Raw genomic sequence first — 14,748 nt, 5'->3', positions numbered from 1 at the left:
TAAATTCTCATCCCATCGCTCCTAATGAAAGAATGAATCTTTTTGAAGATAGATGTAACCAGTAATAGAAAGTGTAGACTGTGTAGTGAGGTATAGATAGATAAAGATATGACTAGTCATGTAATTAGTAATGCATATTCACTATAAACCTTGGGAGATGGGACTACTTATTAAGAACAAAGCACACTACCTTGTTTCCAATGTATGAAAGTAGAACTTATTCTGCTCATGGACATGTAACATCCTTGTCATCTCTGCTGTGATTGGGTACATGATGCCCACGCTGTCAGGATTTGACATAATGCAGACATCTCTGTCGTCACTATAGCAACTCTTCGTAAAACCAGTAAAGGTGACTTCTGACAAAGATAAAAACACATCTCATTGGGAGAGGTTGGCTGAATTTTCTTCAGGGATGGGAATCTGAGCCATGCATCATAAGGTTTTGTCTATATTAGAAATGTTGCTCTGGAGTAAGGAAACCAGTTTAAAATCAGTCTACTTACATCAGTGCAATTCCTAAATATGTAAATAAGTTTAAATCTTCCTTAAACTAAATCAACAGAACCACAGTTTAACCAAGCTTAAGAGTGTCTACATGAGAAGTTTGTGCTGGTGTCATTAGACCAACTTTAAATTGATTTAGTTGCACTGGGGTAACTTTTCTAATATACACACAGCCCGGACGTGGCTCTGCCATGGACCAGCTGTGTGAACTGAAGCAAGTCATTTCATCTCTCTGTACTCAGTCAGTATCCCCTTCTCTATGGAACTTGCCTACTACATGGAATGGTCAGGCGTATTACTTAACTAATGTCTATAGAGAATCTTGAATGTGTAAAGGGCTATTTTGAATAAGAACAAGAAGTGCATTTTAAAAATGTATTTAACCCTTTTTTGTGTGGCTTCTTTCTTCTTTTTAAGTGAATTTTAATGCCCATGAAAGTGAACGACTAAATTAGAGCCAGGATTAATGCAGACGGGAAGGTAGTCACCCCTACCAACTCTGATAAAGCATTTCAACCCTGACCTGTAAGAAAGCCTGGTCCTGTGGTTAACATGGGACTGGAAAGATCTACGTTCAAGTCCCTCCACTATCACAGATTTTCTGTGTGACCTTGGGCAAGTCAATTAATCTCTCTGTGCCTCATTTCCCCATCTCTAATGAGGATAACAGTTCCTAATAATCCCTCTCTCACAGGGATGTTGTCAGGTTAAAGACTGTGAAGGGCTCAAATACTATGATAATGGGAGTGACATAAGCACCTAAGCTGGACAGATCTGAAACATATCCAGCTGCTACGGTAATGCAAATAATAAAATATCATTTGGCATGTCCATTGCATTTAAACCGAGGACTCAAGGAAAGAAAGGGTGTAATAGTCTATAGCAAGGGTTTTACAGCCTTCCTCTAAAGCAGGAATTGACAACCTTTGGCATGCGGCCCATCAGGGAAATATGCTGGTGGGCCGGGATGGTTTGTTTACCTGCAGTGTCTGCGGGTTTGGCTGATCGCAGCTCCCACTGGCATCGGTTCATTGTTCCAGGCCAATGGGGGCTGCGGAAAACGGCGGCCAGCACATCCCTCGGCCCAGGCCACTTCCCACAGTCCCCATTGGCCTGAAACAGCAAACCGCGACCAGTGGGAGCTGCGATTGGCCGAACCTGAGGATGCTGCAGGTAAACAAACCATCCCGGCCCACCAGTGGCTTTCCCTGATGGGCCGCGTGGCAAAGGTTGCTGATCCCTGCTCTAAAGTCATTTGTTCTTCTTCTTCTTCATTAAAATAACAACAATGGTCCTACTTTTATTTATCAGCTTTCATTAAAAAGGATCACAAAGCACTCAACCCTTCACTGACTCGGTATCCTTGTCTAGACATAGATATCAATATATCAGACAGATGGATCAAATTCAGAAATCATTTCACCAAGCACTGAAATGCAGATGTCTTTGGGGTGGAATGTGGAAGATATTTAATAGCATATGGCAACACTGCACAACAGTTTGACCAGGAATTGCAGAATACGAGGTGATATCCTGGCTGCACTGAAGTCAATAGGAGTTTTGCTATTGATTTCAATGGGGTCAGGATTTCGCCCACTGTATCCATTTCAGATAGCTGGGGAGGGTGGATTTGAAGTAGGCAGAATGTAGTTACCTGGGATGGGTTTTCACCAGGACACGGGGTAATGCAAAAGGAAGACCAACCTTGTAGCTTCATGATTCCTGATACTGCTGCATAATTTCTTATTTTGTGCCATGGATTATCAGGCCACTGGCTTGGTTCAGAGGCAAATGAAGGCCACAGAATCCCAATGCGACCTCTCTGAGGATAATATGGAGCTCGATCCCTGGAAGTCAAGTTAGCTGAAAGGGGCATGATCCTGTCTTTAATGCAGTCAAAAGTTGAACTTGTTGCAATAATGACAGAGTTTCTAAGTTCTATGTATTTTTTCCCCAAACGATACTGCTTAGCAGATGGGCTGTACACCACTGGCAGAACACCCACAGCATTGTCTACTAGCATCATATTGTCCATCACTACACTGCTTTCAAGCTGAAACATGACTCCATAGTCGTAATTCTTGTAGGACAGAAAACCAGTGATTTTGGTGCAGTTTTGAAACCCATCTCCTCTGTATAAATGAACACCATGAAGGCTTGAATGGGCCACATTTTCAGCACAATACTCTCCAGCTAGGAAGCATTCTTGACCTCTGATGTGGAAGGCTATACGCTCCGAACCTGCCACGACATTGCCAAGCAGGTAAGAGCCATCTATTTTGTTCACTTTGATGCCAGCAACCCAGTTTGGTAACCCCTCTGGCTGCTTGCTGAGAATGATAAGGTTCCTGATGAGAGAATGGGTTTGGCCTTCCAAGTCAATGCCAGGGCCAACCGTGTTGAACACCACGTTGTCACGCAATGAGATTCCACTGCTTGTCACTGCTTGAATGCCACCCTCACAGCTATGGTGAATGCTGGAAGAGATAATTGAGGATCCCAAAGATATGTTACTGAAGCCAATGGCTGGAAGCTGTGATGGTCCAAAGTTCAGAATTTCAATGTTTGAGAGCCGAAGGTCACCTATAGTGTGGTAAATGAAGTGAGATGAAAGGGTGATTACAGGTAGATTGGTTTGTATGACCCCCCTTTGTCAATAAGAAAATAAAAAAATGCCAAAAACAGGCATTTGTTTGCAAAACAAGAACAAGTGCTATTAAAATCTGAATGTTTTAAAGTTATTTATTACTGTTAATGTTTCTTATTTGCTGAGCACTCATTATGTGCTCAAGATTGTACAGCCCATAAAAGAAGTTACAACCCCTGCTCCTGAAAGCATCCTGATCTGGTCTGGACAGGATATTTATGATGGACTGATATGGATGGGACTGTGTGGGTGAGTTTCAACTACCTGCAAATTCCGTTCCACTGGTATTTCTGAAGCGTCCCACCAGAAGCCTCCCAGAGCAAGCCATGTCTGACTTAATCTGTATGTTGCGTGTTAGAAGCCCAACCTCAGCGGCCAACGGAACACGTCTGCCATCTTCTATGCTATGGGAACGCCCTGTGGCATTTCAAGGAGAGAAAACAGGATGAATGTCTTGGATGTTTCAGTAACCAACGCTTCGGGGATGTCTCGTCTGACAACTGATGTGTGGCTTCCTCTCAGAAGTTGCATTGCCTTTCAGGTTTGATTTTCCTCAGGGGCTCTCTGCAAGCACCAGCAAAGAGAAACGGCTCCCTACTTGCCCCTATTTGGGATGAGAGTGTATTTTACCAACATCTTTTTGTTCCCAGTAAAGGCGAATGCTAAACCTGTTCACGGGGACCACCACATGCCAAACTGATGGACAGATTCCAACTCCGTTTTCTTGAATTATAACAGCAGGAGACATAATACCTTAGTATGCTGCACTAAGAAACTGATCTCTTCCCTGGGGCTATGAATTCACATAGTGATCAGCCTGGTGATGATGTTAAAAACCAATTTACTATAAAAACCTTGTACTAAGATTGCATGTACAATACAACACTCTAAGAACACAGTCTTTCTAAGGAGGAAATTCACACTAGTAGAAAAGGTCCACACAAGGCCCTGACCAATGCTTAATTTTCACTTGAGTTCTTAATATGAGGTTTAAATAGAGTATAGGTCTTTGGTCCTATTGGGTGATATTCCCCGCAGTGCAGAAGACCTGCTCGCTCTTCTTACGCAGGCAAACTTCCTTTGACTTATAATTAGCAATTTCAATAATGGTTTCATGGAACTGTAATTGCTTACCGCAGTAAAACTCAAAGGATGAAATCCTGGCCCTACTGGAGTCAATGACAAAACTCCCACTGACTTCCGTAGAGATGGGATTACACCCGAAGTGGCTTCAGTGTCACTTGTCCTGGAGTAAGGATTGCAGCATCAAGCTCACAAGCAGAGGTTCACTATAAATGAAACATACTGCAATGCATTGAAACAATGGGGTCTTTTATTCTATCCAGCCAAAAGTGAAGTTTGGCTCTGCATGGGTTAACTACAAACGAGTTCCATGGTTCATTATCCTTTTTCTTCATCCTCCCTTCAATACTCTGTAATTTTAAACCGGATGGAGATTTTTGTTTGGTGCTATCACTGACAATATTTAGTGCAGATTAATTGGAGAGTTTCTGTCAAATTATGGAAGTATAAAAGCTGGAGGAGGCCCCCACTGGCAAAATATTTGTCAGGGGGCAGTTGCTACCAGGGAATGGGCCATTTCCAAGGGATATCCTGATACTGAAGTAGAGGTATATAAAAGATCAATCTTCAGAATTGTGCATGGATTGGTCCCCCTAAGAAATGGATTGACATCCACCAAACACTAGACAGGAAAAAGCTAACTTGATGTCAGAGACTTTTGATCACCTATGAACGGATGGCAAATTAAAGATGAAAGTCTCTGTATTTATTTATTTATGTTTCTTTTGAAAACAACTATGCCCGAAGAAATCTTAAAATGCCCAAATAATAACTATAATAAAAAGATCTGACCACCTCTTAAGATAAACCATAGCTATCTAAACATCATCCTACCACAAATAACTATCCTCATCCAACCACCTCCTAGGGTGACCAGACGTCCCGATAAAATCGGGACCATCCCGATATTGAGGTCTTTGTCCCGATCGATCTTCGGTCGGGACACAATTTGTCCCGATATTTCGTTCCGCCAGCAGCACTCGCCTTATTTATTTATTTTCTCTCGCTGCTCTGATGGCAGCACTTGGCTTTTTTTTTCTTTTTCCTCTCGCTGCTCTGCTGGCAGCACTCGGACCCCCCTCATGTGTCCCGATATTTTCTCCCTCTCATCTGGCCACCCTACCACCGCCTGCTCCTCACACCCGTCCCTTCCTGAAAAGTGAGACAAAAGAGATGAGTCTTTAGTTGGGCAATCAGTAAATCCAAGCTCTGCTGAACCAAGGAGGTGAATGGCTCCGAGCCAAGCATAAGTCACTCAGGGCTTCTCTACACTACCCGCCGAATTGGCGGGCAGCGATCGATCCAGCGGGGGTCGATTTATCGCGTCTACTATAGACACAATAAATAGACCACTGAGCACTCTCCCCTCAATTCCAGTACTCCACCAGAACGAGAAGCGCAAGCGGAGTCAACAGGAGAGCGCCAGCTATCGACTTACCACAGTGAAGACACCGCGGTAAGTAGATCTAAATATGTTGACTTCAGCTATGCTATTCACGTAGCTAAAGTTGCATATCTTAGATCGACCTCGCGCGGTAGCGTAGACAAGCCCTAAGAGTGCCTTCGTATCACACGGAGAAAGAATCTCCTGACAATCTATCTATGCCACTATATTTATTTAGTTATTCATTCTTTCTTACTTCTGACACTAACCCCTTATTGCCAAACAATACTCAGATATTGCTGCAAAGCTCAAGATGAAGATGGATATAGATATTATGCCACAGGATTCCCTGGAAACATTCACAATAGTTCTGATCCATTTAATTTATTATTGACTTGAATGGAAGTTAGCCTGAGTAAGGACTAAGTAAAAAACAATGGCCCAGATTTGCAAATACTTATTGCCAGGCATAAAACTTACTACTGTACCAGGAGGAGTCCCATTGACTTATCAGTGGGTCAAATCTTGAGATCCTAATGATCTTGATTTTATATAACATCTTCTATACAAATATACTATAAAATGCTTTACAGAATTAATAATATGACTAGGTTATATGTTATAATAAAATAACATAAGTAAACTATGAACAATACATTTATCTCTGTAGGTAGATACATATTTCTATACATATTTTATATCTGTGTATATATATTACATATACATGTATTTTATAGTCATTTTTCAAGGTTTGAAATTCAATTTAAGGTTTTTTTTAAATGAAGTTTTTGTGAAATGTTCACCCTGTTTTTCAACTAACTAGAGTGGTGGTCCAAATTTTCTGTAATTTCAAATAAAAGAAATCAACAATTTTCCCCTTAAAATCACAGGGTTTTTTTTCTCTTTATTTCAACCATCTCTGTTACACATACATACAAAGAACCTGGGATTTTCAAAACCAGTCAGCATTGGCCTAATTCCGCTCCCACTGAAGTTAACAGTAAAATCCCCATGCCGAGCAGCTTTGAACTTCCCACCTGCTACATAATGCAAGCATGAAGCAGCATATAGAGAAAGAAATGAAGATGCATGAAGAAAGGAGTGGGGGTCGGGAATGTAGGTTCACAGGGAGATCTAAAATGGGCAGTTAAGGCAAAGCCATACAGAAAGTCTGGGCCAGATATCAGAGCTGCAGAAGCAAAGGCTCTCACACCATGAGTAGTAAGAATGTGGAGAAGGATAAAGGGGAGGCGGGTGCTATATATAACAGATTGCTTACCAATATGCCTGTGGAGGAGACGTTCCTGGAATCTAACGCTTTGACCATTTATTTCTTTAAGTGTGACCACCTCAGCTTGGTGAGCGTCATAGGAGGAGGAACTGATGACAATGTTTCCACCAGGACTCCAGTCCACTTCATCCTCGACCCAAATCCTGTAACCCCACAAAAGTTAAGTGATATGCTGTTTAAGCTAAGAGAAAGGCTATATTTGTGGAATTCCTGAAAGAGATCAGTAATCTTGCCACGGCAAAACTAGCAAAGAATACCCAATAAGGTACATAAACCCACCTCCTTTAGTACATTGACATATATATTTCTAAGAAGTTTGATAAGAGGAATACAGAAAGTCGGATGAGAAACATGGCCTGTATGAGCCATCATCTCAGCCACTACTCTGCTGAAATACTGAGCTAGGCTTTCATTTTCTCTCATCTTAACTAATTAAGTAATTCCTCCTTTTAGTTGTCAGCTCTCCTCTGACTCATTGCTGACTCATGGTTGGAAATTGAAATACAGCCTACAACACTCAGAAACTTACTGTAACCTCAGTTTATTCAATATAAAAACCCTTCCCCTAGCTTAAAGTTCTTCCATTGATTTGCCCATGTCCTGTATCTAATCTTATTTCTTCCTGGCAATCTAGGTTCTTATTAGAACTGCTCAAACACTGTATGTGAATAAGTTATTTTTGACTGAAAATGGCTTTTTTGTTGAAATGGGAATGTCTTTTGGGGTTTTATCTACCTTAGGTATTTACAGGGCCCCATCAGCACAGTATCTGAGAGCTTCATAATCTTTACTGTAATAACTCTGTGAGGTAGAGAAATGATATTATCTCCATTTAACAGGCAGGGAACTGAAGCACAGAAAGGCTAAGTGAATTGCTCAAGGTCACACAGGCAGTCTGTGGCAGAGCAGGGACTTGAACCCTAAATCCTAGTGCCCTAACCATTGGACCATCCTTCCTCTCACCCTTTTTTTTCCATTGAAAAATGACAAAACTGAACATTTTTCTCTGAAAACCAAAACAATGTTAGGTTTTTATATGAATCTTGACAGAGGAAAAAAACAAAACAAACATTTTCTGACCAGTTTTAGTTCTTTTACCATTACCGTCACTATGGTACCTAAGGCCTGTTCTCTGGTCCATTCTCTATGCTACTAAATAACAAGATTTCCTTCCTCATAGTGTCTCCTCAGTGGGTAATAAATCCTATACTATGGCCACCACTATCAGAACTGTTTCTCTGCATCCACTATAAGGGATCCCCATCAAATCTTATCTGAAAACCCATGACTTCTCCTTGACCTCAGCATCCTCTTTCATAAATGACCCACTTTGATATACTGCATCAGCCTTTACTAACTTACTTTACACTAAAGAAAGGCAAACGTAAAAGACAAAGTATGTAAATGTGTGGTTACGGCATTGGATTGGGACTTGTTAGATCTGAGTTCAATTTCTTGCTGTGCCACGATTTCCCTGTATGATCATGGACAACTTACTTCATCTCTTTGTGCCTCTGTTTCCCATCTCTAAAACAGGGATGATAACACTTCTTTCTCCAACCCATGATCTGTCTTGTGGTCACCTGCTGAGGCTGACCAGGGAGTCACCTGACAGGAGACTGGTAAGTAATACAGGACAGAAGTTGCTCTCTTTGGCCATTTTCACTCGCTTATGGTGAAGGAAGCTGCTGTAGAAGCCAGATAAGGCTGGGGTGGGAGGGCTGTACCCTGTCTTCCTGAATACAGATGGTCCCCCAAGTACCCCCAAGGGAACAGTGAGCTGCAGTGAGGGGAAAGGCAGATAGGGTTTATTATTTTTGTATGGACCTGTGTATTTCTAAGTAAAGAGCAGCAGAGTTGTAGACCTCTGTGCAAAACATCTGTGTGCATGATATGCCACAACTACCATGTGCCTCCTGAGAGTCCGAGAAGGCTTGCGTCTTTGGTGGGATTCTGATAGAGGGTGTGTTTAAGTTACAGGGGGAGTCAGAGGAGCCAGCACTGGTTTCAGAGGCTGGACAGCTGGGCTGTCCGGTCACAGCTTTTAGGAGGGAGCATTAGACAGAGAAGTCTGCACTCCAAGTGTGCTTAGGGAACCCAAAACTGGGACACTGCGAGGGCTCTGTTCAGAATCTGGAGGCTTAAAACACCCAGGGATCCAGAGGCTAGTGGATGTGTAACACTAGCAAAATGGGCCCTTATTTCAGTTGGGGCTTCTAGATGTGACCACAACAGCAGAAGTGAACACAGAAAGCCAAATTCATTACCTGGAGGCATCATGTCTGGGCAAAACCTCACCTTTCATTGCCAGGTGCAATGTCACTTCCAAGATGTGTCCAGGATTTCCTAGGATAAGCGCTATGAATCTGCACCTTCCCATAAATCCCTGGAACAGAGATATAAAGCCAAAAGCTAAGGAAGGAGCAGGACTTCTGCTGAACTCAGAGCGCTAATGGTTTAATGCGAGGAAAAATTTGTCATGTGTGTTAAAAGAGTTTTGAAGATTTCAATACATTTTGCACCTGGACTAGACCTGAGAGAATCACATGAACATTCATTTGAATTTCAAAGTGAATACTGCCCATATTCAGGACTAGAAATAAGTAATTAGTAGAATAATACGGTTGAAGATTACAAAGACAAGTAGACCATTTAATCACAGAACTCCCATGAAACTGGCTTTCAACATCTTAACCTAAGTACATAAGTAAATACTACATTTAAAAAAATAATAATAATAGTAGAACTGACTGAACACCAGAATTTCTGTCGTGGGAAATTCTGATATTTCAGCATTTGCTTTTTGTTCCAAATCAGGATGAAAAATTGAAATAGTGAAACTTTTCAGATAATGAAGCATTGCAAAATATTTCAATTTGGAAATGGTGAAACATTTTGTTTCAGCAGTTTCTACTAAAAAAAACATTTCAGTGTTCCCAAATGTTGAACTGACCTGAAACATTTAGAGTCAATTCAACCTTATGCTGCATTTCCCTATGATGGCATATTGCCTCATGGGAGTTGCAGTTTAGGTGCCTGATGCCCCCATTCTCCCCTATGGGCCAGGCTCCTTTGCCAGACTACATCTCCCATGATGCACCATGTCACTTGGTTAGAAGGGAGGCTGAATTGCATCATGGGAAATGTAGTTCAGTCAGGGAACCCATGAGGGAAAGTGCCACCACAAGGAAAAATGCAGTTTAATGTGAACTGACTCAAAATGAAACTTTTTGGACCATTTCAACAAATTGAAATATTTCAGTTCAGGTCAAACTACTGGTTTATTAGATATTCTGATGCCGGGCTCCCTCAGTGTCCCCTGCTGAAGCTTTTCTACTTTGGATAAATACGTAAAGAGTCAATGGGCCAGAGAGAGAGAAAGAATATCACTCTAGAGCCTGATGGTTAGAGCACTCAGCCAAGATGTGGGAGAGCCAGGATTCATTCCCCTTTCTTCAATGATTCTTTATTTAGTAATCCAGAGCACAAAAGCTTCAACAGGAGAGACTGAGGGAGCCTAATATCAGTATGTCCCATAGGCCAGTGGATAGGGGACTCACCTAAGAGGCTTCAAGTCCCTGTTTAAATCCCTCCCACCCTGAACCAAGGGATCTCTCCTACCAGGTGAGTGCCCTAACCACTGGGCCAAAGGAGGTTGCTATCATTGCCTGCAAAAAAAAATAATAATAATAATATAGGCACCTAACTCCTGAGAATCCCAAGAAGAGGGAGGCACTTCCCTTCAGCCTCCATATAGATGCTGAATTCATTGGGACAGGTGAGGCAACCCCCTCATTGGCATCTTGAATTGGCTAGGTTAGGTGGGGAGCTGACTAGCATGCTGGCTTTTGTAGAAGTCATTCTTAGGTGCCTAGCTCCCTCCATTCATGTGAAGCCTGAGTGTCTAACTCAGGCTTAGTGGATCCCAGTCATTTTCTAGGTGCCTAAGTTCCTTTGTGAACATAGCTCATAACCCAGATTTTCTGTTGCCCATTTTTGTGCTTCAGGGTCATCCATCCTCCTTTCACCATAAGTAGGCACATGTCTGTACGGATAACATTAGAAAATGGGGTCTACCGCCATCAGAAACATAACAACATTATGAAACCAGAAGATCAGACAAATTTGGATGTCTGAAAACAACGTGTGGCTTTATGAAGAGAGATTAACCCAACGTGAATCTGCATCCTTTCAGCTGTAGCTTTGGTTTCCCAAATGACACCCGTGAGTCAGATCCTGAGGTCCTTAACTCAGGCAACCTCTCACTGACTTCAGTGGAATTTTACCTGGAAAAAAAATACTGAATAAAGTCTCCAGGATTTGGCTTTATAAGGATAGAATGGGAAATATCCTTGTTAGCTTCATCTTAAAAACTGTCTCTCTCTCACTGAGGCATTTTTCTGCAAATAGATGGTGGGGCACTACGCAGTACCAGGCTCAACAACAGTAGATTGGTTATTCCACAATGTGATTTTTCCATGAAAAAGCAAATATGTTTTTCATACCGACAGTTCCTGGGTGGACATTGATTCCATCCAAACGATCACAATAAACTCCCTCAGATGCCCGAAGAAGGATCAATAGCTTCATTCCTCTTTCTAGGGGATGTTGAAAAGTACCTGTAATAAAGAAAAGGGGGGAGGGAAGTTTCAGTGGCTGTTGTGATAATGAAAGAAAGAAGAGTATATATTAGAAGAACTGAATGTTTTGTTTTGTTTTAGAAGATATGCTCTATTTCAAACAGGAGTTAATTCAGGGAAGTCCTATGGCAAGTGTTGTACAGGATGTCAGACTAGATGATCACAATGGTCCCTTGTGACTTTAGAATCCATGAATCTATGAAGAAGGCTGAGTTTAGTGATATATGCCTCAATTAAGCAAACTATATGTGTATCCTTCATCGTATGATATCTCACAGATAGAAGGTAATTGTATGGAACTCCGAAACATGCTGAAGAAGAAGAATGTCTAAGAGGTCTTCTCAGAGATCTTTCCTGTCCCAAGAGCAAAGGAAGCCAGAATGCAGAGGATTCTGGAGGTGAACTGTTAGATAAGTTAGAGGTGAAGAGTGCAGAGTTTTGGTTTTGTGGAACACTGGTCCACCTTCTATAGGGAGAGGGGGCTGAATAGTTTGGAAGACTTCCACCACAGTGAGGACAGACTAGCTAGAGTAGTCAGGAAGGCATTAAACTAATAACAAAAGAGGAGGGCAAAAAAAGGGGAAGATGTGAGCACTCAGCACAAAATCGAGATTTGATAAAATTAATCAAGGAACAAAAGGACACAAAGAGAAGAAATTCTTGAATTGCCTATACACCAATGGTAGAAGCCTGGGTAACAAACAAGGGGAAATGGAATTGCTCATTTATGAGCATAAACTAAATCTAGTTAGTATTATTGAAACCTGGTGGGATGATTCCCATGATTGGAAGGTTAAAATTAATGGTAATACCTATTTAGGAAGGACTGAGTGGACAAAAGGGGAGGGGAAGTGGCACTTTATGTCAAAAATGGCATTACCTGTTTCTGAGTCACTTATAACTTGGAAGACAATCAACTTGAATGCTTATGGATCAAAGTCCAAACAGATAAAGCACAAGATGGGATAGTAGTTGGTGTCTGCTGCATACCTCCAAATTACACTAGGGATCCGAGTAACCGGTGCCTTACGTTTCTATCTATAATGTGTAGGAAAAAGCTATATGATCATGGGGAACTTCAATTTGAGTGACATAAGCTGATAGCCCTCTTTCCATTCCACTGGTATCTTTGGAGGATGTTAGAAGCTACGCGAGTTAGATATTTTAAATCAGAAGGTACGGAGAACTCACGTCCAAGAATTTCAAAAAGCTTGTTGAGGAGCTCACTGCACCATTTATGTTGTGGGGAGGGATAGCTCAGTGGTTGGAGCATTGGCCTCCTAAATCCAAGGTTGTAAGCTCACTCCTTGACAGGGCCAGGGTAAAAATCTGTCTGGGGAGTGGTCCTGCTTTGAGCAGGGGGTTGGACTAGATGACCTCCTGAGGTCCCTTCCAACCCTGATACTCTATGTTGCTCTTCAAAAAGTCTTGGAACACTGGGGAAGTTCAAGAAGACTGGGAGACAGCTAATGTAAAAAAAGGTAAATGGGATGACCTAGGTAATTATAGACCCATCAGTCCCATGCAAGATAATGGAGCAGCTGATACAGGACTCAATTAATTAAAAATTAAAGGAAGGTAATAAAATTAATGCCGACCATATGGCTTTATGGAAAATAGATCCTGTCAAACTAACTTATCTTTTTTTTTTTTTTATGAGGTCACAAGTTTGGTTGATAAAGATAATAGAGTTGATGTAATATACTTAGACTTGGTATCGCATGAGATTTTGAGTAAAATACTAGAAAGATATAAAATTAATATGGCTCACCTTAAATGGATTAAACACTGGCTAAATTATAGGTCTCAAAATGTGATGTAAACAGGAAATCATCATCAAAGAGGTATGTTTCTAGTGGGGTCCTGCAAAGACTGGTTCTTGGCCCTATGCTATTTAATATTTTTATTAATGGCCTGGAAGAAAACATAAAATCATCACTGATAAAATTTGCAGATGACACAAAACTTGGGGGAATGGTAAATAATGAAGAGGATCACTGACAAAGAGCAATCTGGATTGTTTCGTATGCTGGGTGCGAGCAAACAACATGCATTTTAATATGGCTAAATGTAAATGTATACGTCTAGAAACAAATGATGTAGGCCATCTTTACAGCATGTGGGACTCTATCCTGGGAAGCAGTGACTCTGAGCAAGATTTGAGGATAGTGATGGATACTTAGGTGAACACGAACGCCCTGTGCAACACAGTGGCCAAAAGGGCTAATGCAAACCTGGGATGCATAACCAGGGGAATCACAAGTAGGAGTAAAGAGGTTATTTTACCTCTGTATTTGGCACTGGTGCAACTGCTGATGGAATACTGTCTCCTGTTTTGGTGTCCATAATTCAAGAAGGATGTTGATAAATTGGAGAGGGTACAGAGAAAATGATTAAGAATGATTAAAAGATTAGAAAATATGCCTTATAGTTATTGATCTCCTTGAGTCTATCTATTTAGCTTAACAAAGAGAAGGTTAAGGGGTGACTTGATTACAGTCTATAGGTACCTACAATGGGAACAAATATTTAATAATGGGCTCTTCAATCTAGCAAAAAAAGATATAACATGCTCCAATGGCTGGCAGCTGAAGCTAGACAAATTGAGACTGGAAATTAGGTGTAAATTTTTAACACTTTACCAAGGGTTGTGGTGATTCTCCATCACTGGCAATTTAAAAATCAAGATTGGATTTAAAAAAAAAATCTCTAAAAATTATTTTGGGGAAGATGTATGGCTTTTATTATACAAGAGGTCAGACTAGATAATTACAGTGGTCCCTTCTGGCCTTGGGAGACAGACCAGTCCTCGCCTACAGACAGCCCCCCCAAACCTGAAGGAAATACTCACCAGCAACTACACACCACACAACAAAAACACCAACCCAGGAACCAAACCCTGCTACAAACCCCGGTGCCAACTCTGTCCACATATCTATTCAAGGGACACCATCATAGGACCTCACCACATCAGCCACACCATCCAGGGCTTGTTCACCTGCACATCTACCAATGTGATATATGCCATCAAGTGCCAGCAATGCCCCTCTGCCATGTACATTGGCCAAACCAGACAGTCTCTACGCAAAAGAATAAATGGACACAAATCTGACATCAGGAATCATAACATTCAAAAACCAGTAGGAGAACACTTCAACCTCTCTGGTCACTCAATAACAAACCTAAAAGTGGCAAT

At 41.4% G+C, this 14,748-nt stretch overlaps 1 protein-coding gene across 3 annotated transcripts in view; it reads right to left on the bottom strand.

Annotated features, from left to right (window-relative positions):
* Window positions 1-14,748, bottom strand: part of PKHD1 (PKHD1 ciliary IPT domain containing fibrocystin/polyductin) — a 380,982-nt gene that overhangs the window by 87,115 nt on the left and 279,119 nt on the right. For all 3 annotated transcript variants that reach the window (XR_010599356.1, XM_065587493.1, XM_065587494.1), the window contains exons 53-58: window positions 11,418-11,531; window positions 9,211-9,298; window positions 6,901-7,055; window positions 3,419-3,571; window positions 2,212-3,090; window positions 191-359 (exon numbers count right to left, since the gene is read on the bottom strand). Coding sequence is in view for 2 of the 3 variants with exons in the window: in XM_065587493.1 (XP_065443565.1) it covers window positions 191-359; window positions 2,212-3,090; window positions 3,419-3,571; window positions 6,901-7,055; window positions 9,211-9,298; window positions 11,418-11,531 (1,558 nt within the window). In the remaining variant the exon portion in view is untranslated. The remainder of the gene's footprint in view (window positions 1-190; window positions 360-2,211; window positions 3,091-3,418; window positions 3,572-6,900; window positions 7,056-9,210; window positions 9,299-11,417; window positions 11,532-14,748) is intronic.

Source organism: Chrysemys picta, chromosome 3, assembly GCF_011386835.1.
Source record: "Chrysemys picta bellii isolate R12L10 chromosome 3, ASM1138683v2, whole genome shotgun sequence".
In the NCBI taxonomy this organism is placed as follows: Eukaryota; Metazoa; Chordata; order Testudines; family Emydidae; genus Chrysemys; species Chrysemys picta.
Note: the sequence above shows the minus strand (reverse complement) of the source record. Positions and strands in the feature narration are given on the sequence as shown.